The sequence below is a fragment of the Alligator sinensis genome, unplaced genomic scaffold (assembly GCF_000455745.1).
Source record: "Alligator sinensis unplaced genomic scaffold, ASM45574v1 scaffold2300_1, whole genome shotgun sequence".
Taxonomy (NCBI): Eukaryota; Metazoa; Chordata; order Crocodylia; family Alligatoridae; genus Alligator; species Alligator sinensis.
In genome coordinates, this window is record NW_005843716.1 from 41795 (window position 1) to 49742 (window position 7948).

At 45.2% G+C, this 7948-nt stretch overlaps 1 protein-coding gene across 1 annotated transcript in view; it reads right to left on the reverse strand.

Annotated features, from left to right (window-relative positions):
- LOC102378436 overlaps positions 1–7948 on the reverse strand; it is a 23626-nt gene that overhangs the window by 6479 nt on the left and 9199 nt on the right. The window contains exon 5 of the mRNA XM_014527617.2: positions 7428–7514. Within this exon, the coding sequence (XP_014383103.1) occupies positions 7428–7514 (87 nt within the window). The remainder of the gene's footprint in view (positions 1–7427; positions 7515–7948) is intronic.

Below are 7948 nucleotides of genomic sequence, written 5' to 3' on the forward strand. Positions count from 1 at the left end.
CAGCACTTTGCATTTCTCCTTGTTGAACTGCATTCTGTTGTTTTCTGCCCACTTGTCCAACTGCTTGCAAGCTGCTTGCAGCTGTTCCCTGCCCTCCGGCGTGTCCACTTCTCCCCATGGCTTTGTGTCATCTGCAAACTTGGACAGAGTACACTTCACTCCCTCGTCCAAGTCCCTGATGAAGACATTGAAGAGTATCGGTCCAAGGACCGAGCCCTGCGGGACCCCACTGCCCACACCCTTCCAGGTCGAGACCGACCCATCCACCACGACTCTCTGGGCGCGACCCTCCAGCCAATTCGCCACCCACCGGACTGTGTAGTCATCCAAGTCACAGCCTCTTAACTTGTTCACCAGTATGGGGTGGGATACCTTGTTGCTGTTGATCTGGCTTTAGTCACATACCTCATGGCTTAGACGTGCAGATGGATGGTAAGGCTTAGACATGCAGATGGTAAGATGGATGGAAAGGAGATACTTTGATTTACAACATCCTGAGACAGGGGAGACAAGGTGTCTGCTTGCTCCTTATCTTCTTGTAGATGGTCTGTTTGGTTTGATGTGTGTGTGTGTATATATAAATATATATGTGTGTGTGTATATATAAATATATATGTGTGTGTGTATATATAAATATATATGTGTGTGTGTATATATAAATATATATGTGTGTGCGTGTATATATATGTGTGTGTGCACGCACATATATGCACACACGCATGCACGCACCCAGTTATCATTTAAAATACAGATGAACAACAGAACAAACCAGAATACTGATTGGACAACCTTATAACTCTATTCATATACAAACTATTACTTCAAATTATTCACATAAACTGTAAGGCACAGTCCACAAATACAATCAGCAGTCCTTAGACTACCTGGGTGCCCTCCAGGGCAAAGGCCCCACTCCCAAGGTACCACTACAGGAAAGGAGATGGGGGGAAAGAAAAAGGAGAGGAAGACCCCCAAGACTCCTGAGCTCCCAGGAGTGGCCCACGTGGTGCCCCTTTGCTGCCTCTCCAGGGTAACTTACTACTCCGCAGTCCTGGAGGACTGCCTCTTGTTCTCCAGGTCGAGCTCTGGTTTTCCTGCTGCCTGACTCTGCTGCCACCATCCTGGCTTAGGGCCACATGCACCGCTGGGTGTAGTGGGCACTTCGCCTTGTGCTCAGGGTTGGAGGCCTGGACAGCCTTGTGCAGCACCGGGGCTTGGTCTGTCCCTGGACCCTCTGGGCTGTGTCGTCTGCACTGAGCTGCTGTCCCGTGTCAGCAGCCGGAGACCCCAGCCACCCCCCACCCCAAGCAGCTCCCAGGGTCTCTCACCCTCCACGCAGCACCTCCTGCACTGAGCTCCCAGCCTCGTTCTGGGGGCTGAGGACCCGAGTCGCCCCAGGGGCTCCAAAGATCCTGCTCTGTATACCAGCCTGTGCATCGTGTCTCTGGCCACATGTCCGAGCCACCTCACACAGCTCCCAGGGTCTGTGCGCCGTGCTGCATGACAAGAGCCTAGCTGCTGGAGCCACCCGCCGTTCCCCGCTAAGGGAAGTCTTCAGGGGCTCTTCCTGGGCTACTGCTTCACCTCGCTGAGCAGCTCTCCTCGGCTCGGCTAAGCCCCGCTCTTCTCTGTCCCCGACACATCTGCCCCCACCCGGGCTGGGCGCGCTGCTCCTTTTACACGCTCCAGGCTCCGCCCCCAAAGTATTCCCAACCTGACAGTTTGCAGTCTTCAATCAGGTCCGGGAGAGCTCTTCTCCCCCCTCCCCTCAGGAAAGGGGCGTGACTTTATTTCCCTTGCTGCCTCCTGATTGGTGGATGGATGGGCTCCACCAATCAAAACAGCAGGATCTCAAGCCTGGGACTCCACGCGAGCTCTGAAAGGTGAGCCCGCTTCACCATATTCATTCACTCGCTCATGCATTCATCTAAAATGACTTTTTCACAATATTCTCAGCCTTCTCAACCCTATCATTTAGGGTATCACATATTTAGCACGTGATGTCACTCTTTAGTTGCTGTAATTTTTATATGCAATATAAAATAATTATTATTAAGGTTAATAATATGAATGTGATATACAAAATTATTACTGAATATAACATTAATTTGAATATCTCATTGCCTGATAGTGCCCAGCTGAACAGGGCTTTCCCACCAGTTGTGATATCTTATTTTCTTTGCCTTGGTTATGTGTTTGGAGTTGGCTTGCACTATGATGTAGGTTTGTATAGCTTTTCCCCTGCATGGCATTTATAGCATGCACTAATTTTGGATGTTGTGTCATGTGGCAGAGAACCTCTGCTGAGATTTCTAAGTGCATTGCGTATAAATCTACTTTTTCCAAATAGTTCATAATTGATGGTAAAGCTCTGGTTTACTCTCCCTTTTTTATAATTAATGTCATATAAAACATTATACAAATAAACATTGACAGCTAAATCGGTTACATTAAGATAACACTATTGGTTAATATAGAACTACAAGCACCATTTTTAAAATAAGCATATCTATATCCTACACCTATTATCAGTGACTTCTTATAAAGATTATTATACAACAAATAGTTACATACTATAAAATCAGGATCAAAACACAAATCATTGGGTTGTAACACATATTCTTCACATAACTGACCTGAACTTTGCTTCCTAGGGTATAAATCAGAAACACCTTTTGTTTAAGTGTGGCTGGTAGGGCTGACACTTCTACCTCAATGTGCAGTGTATTGGGATTGAATGGAAGTTGAGAAGTTGATTATAAGGGTGAAGCCATTCTTCTGGACTACAAAGCAGCTGCCACAATTCAACTGGAACCTGCCCATTTACATCCCATCTATATCCTGCATTATAATCCCTTTAATTTCAGCTAAGTACCACATTTGAGCTTAAATACGCATGAGGGCTGTAGATGCATTGCCTTGCATAGTTAGAAGAGCCTTAGCCAAATCATTCTCAATTTTTCCCTGAACTCTTAATAGGTGAAACACTTAACTTAGCCAAAATTTCAACATTTTCTTTTGTAGGTTGATCTAACTAATGCAAGAGTTTGCCCAGAGTAGAATTGCAGGGGATGTCAATACTATGATGTCCCATTTTATTTTCCAACTTGAGGGTGTTAAGCGAACACATCTAGAATACAAGGCTTTGGAAATGAACCTAAATTATTTTGAAATAATAGACCCTGGTTCAGGCCTGAACACACTTAGAGTGATTTTTGGTAGCATTCATTTTTATGATTAATTTTAATAACAGTTAGCGGTTCTTTTAATTCTGTTATCTTTGTGTCTTTGCTCGAGCTTAAGATCCTAAAACAAATCATAAATGTTGGCATTCATGACAACAAACAAAAGCAAGCAAGCCATGCAAAATGAAGCAAAAAACCCCAAAAAACAACAAAAAAGCAAAAGCAAGCCATGCAAATTATGATTAAGAGGCCGCCTAATTCTTCTGACAGGCTCTATTGCTTTCTGGATACTCCTGCAGTGTCAGTGCCTGTTCCTGTAGAATAATAATCAAACTCCACCCGCCCAATAAAGGCAGTGTAAATATGCACTAGAAGCTAAAATAAAATTATAACTCATAATAAATAGTTTAAATCGGGGAGTGATCGTACAAATGCTTAGGGTGTGAAAGTCCCTGATTTGGGATTTGGTCTATTCTGAAAACAAAGGGAAAAACCTAAAATTGAACAATAAACTTCAGAGCTTTGAATGTAGTAACAACCGTTGTAGCTCCTGGTACAGCAAAACTCTCTGAAACTCCAACACCTATAGCAGGAGGAGTACAATTATTTTTAGTATTAAATTTAGCTAATGTCGGGGTATTTTTGCTTATTTCCTTGGCACAAAGGTGCTGGTATAATTTGAAATTTATATTCATGAGAACAATAATATGGTTTTATCCAAACATCTTTAAAAAAATTACAATCTCCCACAAAAAAAATGTAGAAAAAGTTTAAGTAAAATTTTGAGGGAGAAACTGTTCCTCTAAAAGAAAAAATTCATTTTTGAAATAATAATCTGGTTAAATTACAACAAGGGTATTGGCACCCCTTGATCACACATGTAACCAAAAAAAATTGTAAGGATCCCAAGTCCAATTACCAAAATAGTGCAAGACCATTAAAACAATAAAATAAATGTGGGATGATCCTTGCCATTTAATATGTACATAAAAAACCACACCCCAAGAACTACAATGATGTATACATTGCCACTGTAATATTTTACTGCAAGGAATTTTGTTGGGCAGGTTTGTGTGCATTTGCTTTTCTTTTGCAGAAGCTATAGCGTAAAATTCAATCTGGGAATACAGGTGACTGATAGACCGCAGATGTCACTACCATCATAGACTCCTAGAAGTCGGGTCGGAAGGGACCTGGTAGATCTTCAGGTCCGACCCCCTGCCCGGACAGGAGGAAAACTGGGCTCAAGTGACCCCAGCCAGGTAGGCATCGAGCCGCTTCTTAAAGCCCCCCAGGGTAGGAGCCAGCACCACTTCCCTTGGAAGCTGGTTCCAGATCCTAGCCGCCCTGACTGTGAAGTAATTCCTACGGATGTCTAATCTGAACCTACTCTCCAACAACTTTTGGCCGTTATTCCTCGTTTTCCTGGGGGGCGCTAGGGGAAACAAGGTCTCCCCCAAACCCTTCTGGTCCCCCCTAGTGAGTTTATAGATGGTCACCAGGTCCCCCCTAAGCATTCTCTTGTGAAGGCTGAACAGGTTCAGGTCCCGTCGCCTCTCGTTGTAGGGTCTGCCCTGCTGTCCCCGGATCATGCAGGTGGCCTCCTCTGGACCCTCTCAATGTTGTCCACATCCCTCTTGAAGTGGGGTGCCCAGAACTGGACACAGTACTCCAGCTGCGGCCTGACCAGTGTCACGTAGAGGGGGAGGATCACCTCCTTGGCCCTACTTGACATGCACCTGTGGATGCACGATAAGGTCCGGTTAGCCCTGCCGACCGTGACCTCGCATTGTCGGCCCATGTTCATCTTGGAGTCAATGATGACTCCGAGATCCCTTTCTGCCTCCGTGCTCCCAAGAAGGGAGTTTCCCATCTTATAAGTGTGCTGCTGGTTACTACTGCCCATGTGCAGCACCCTGCACTTGTCTGTATTGAAACGCATCCTGTTTTTGTTAGCCCACCCCTGCAACCTATCCAGGTCTTGCTGCACTCTTTCTCTCCCTGCTAGCGTGCCCACCTCACCCCAAATTTTGGTATCATCAGCCAGTTTGAACAGGTTGCTTTTCACCTCGTCGTCCAAATCTCTGATAAAGACATTGAACAGCGCGGGCCCAAGGACCGAGCCCTGGGGGACTCCGCTGCCCACTTCCCCCGAGGTCAGATATGACCCGTCCACCACGACCCTCTGAGTACGACCCTTCAGCCAGTTAGCAACCCATCTGACTGTGTAGGCATCGATGCCACAGTCGCCTACTTTTTAATGAGGATGGGGTGGGAGACAGTGTCAAAGGCCTTGCTGAAGTCCAGAAAGACTACATCCACGGCCACACCTGCACCCAATGCTTTTGTCACCTGATCGTAGAAGGCAATCAGGTTGGTCTGACATGACCTGTCCCTAATGAAACCGTGCTGGTTGCCCTTGAGCATCATCCCCGATGCCGGCCCGTCACAGATCTGCTCCTTGATAATCTTCTCAAAGAGTTTCCCCAGGATCGAGGCAAGATCAACAGCGTCTTCTTTACCCAAGCCATGGCTTTTATTATAATAATAATCATTTTGTCTGTTTTATGTTGTCTTGTTATATAGTTTTTGTTTGTTTGTTTAGTTTGTTTCAAATTGTCAAATGTTTAGAGGCATATAACTATCATAAAGATGTGTTAAAATTATTGGGAATACACCATTTGAAAATTAAAGTTGTCTGTGGATGCCAGACCTGGACACTTGTGTTCAGTTTGGACTGGAAGGATGTCCCAGTCCTTGGAATATAAGGTGAACATGAAACAAACTCACTCCAAAGGCACACGCCTTTGAATCTAAGTGGACAGGACCATATCTTATTATCAACAAAAGTAGTTCTATGGTGGTCCAAATTGATAAGGAAGAAAAGGGTAAGTGGGCACATACTTCCCAATTTAAAAACGGTAAATTGAGAATAATAAAATAACATTACTGATTATGTTATAACGGGTGGGGTTTGATTCTTCATTCAAGATACATGCTTGTATCTTTACCTCTTTTTGGCTGTGTGGCAGGCCAGTAGGGGGTGCTCCTGCGCTGAGCCACCCACCTCACTGCACCTGACCACTTTCTAGGCTCGGAGTGCCTCCCCGGGGGGCGCCTCACATCTGGCCGACCCCCTTCCTGGAGCACACCCGCGAGCCTGGGGGTAGAGCTGCCACCACCCAGGGCTGGTCCCTCAGGAATGTCTCCAGCTCAGGTTACCTAAAGAGATAGGATAAGGTGTGCATCCTCTGCTGGGCCCATCTTAACCAAATTGTCAGAGCCGAGTTTTGGGGGAGAAACAGAGGTGGCCTTCTGCCACAGTCTGCACCTGAAGAAGTGCCTTTATTTGCTTGTCCTGATTAACACTAGCAATTACAGCAAGAGCCTTAATAGCTGACACTGAGTTTTCACAAACACCTTTTTTTTCTTGCCTTAACAAGCTGTTAACACTTTCCCTTCTAGGACTTCCATATTATTCCTAGTAGCAAGAACATTTCTTACCTTTCCTTTCCCACTCCCTGTTACCAATGAGGGTGCCCACACTTACACTTTCAACAGCCCTCTCTACCTTGCACACAAAACAAACCACACTGCTCACACCCTCTGTGTTGCACCAACACCTTAATCTTTGTAAAGCTGCTCTCTCATTGGGCTCCTTAGGCTCTACTTCTGTACATTTGCACAGTTTTTAGCACAGGGGTTAATTTTCTCTGCTACTGACTTCTTATTGGACCAGCAATAAAAGTTATTGCACTTAACCTAAACAAACCACAGCATGACCTCAGGCACTCTGAGATCAGGTTACAACGTTTTCTTAGAACAGGTTTTCCTTAAGTTTTACTCTTACTCTTTCCTCCTGCCCTTTCTTGCATCCAAACGGTTAATCCTTTCCCTGCCTCTCTTCCTAAACATTTTCCACATTTCCTCTTATAACAAAAGCCTTATAGCTTCCACTTTCCTCTTTTATGAAACAGCACTTCTCTTCCACAGCCTGCCATAAAAGCCACACTGCAGCCCTGTGCTGCTTTTGCACAGATGGGTGGTCACCTAAGCAGTACTTTTCAAACTGGTATTAAGATGAGAGAGTGAAGGGGAGGGGGGCACACATCTTTCCTCCAAGGAGATGGTCCTCCCTTCAAAAGGTGTCAGCAAAACTTTTACATGCTATGCATATGTAAACTCTGCTTAATATTAAAATAGGAGCTCCCCTCTCCTCCCCAGGGACAAGGAAATACTCACGAGAGGTATTGCATGGCACAGTTGGGGTATTCAAGGACTCTTTGCAGGATTCTTCCAGATTTTTCAGTCAGCTTATTGTAACTTATCCTTTCAAGAAAAAGAAAAAGAAAAAAGAAAACGAAGGAAAAGAAACAGACAGACATCATTACGTTTGTTCACCAGAGCGCCCCAAGAGATGACAAGGTCGAACGGTCACAAGCTCCTCCAGGACTGTTTCAGACTGGACATAAGGAAGAACTTCTTTACTGTCTGAGCCCCCAAGGTCTGGAACAGCCTGCCACCAGAGGTGGTTCAAGCGCCTACGTTGAACACCTTCAAGAGAAATTTGGATGCTTATCTTGCTGGGATCCTATGACCCCAGCTGACTTCCTGCCTCTGGGGCAGGGGGCTAGACTTGATGATCTTCCGAGGTCCCTTCCAGCCCTAATGTCTGTGAAATCTATGAAAATTAATCTGAAAAGACACTGATCAAAATGGCAGATAAATGTGAAAACTGATATAGAAGTGTTGGAAAGCAGGAA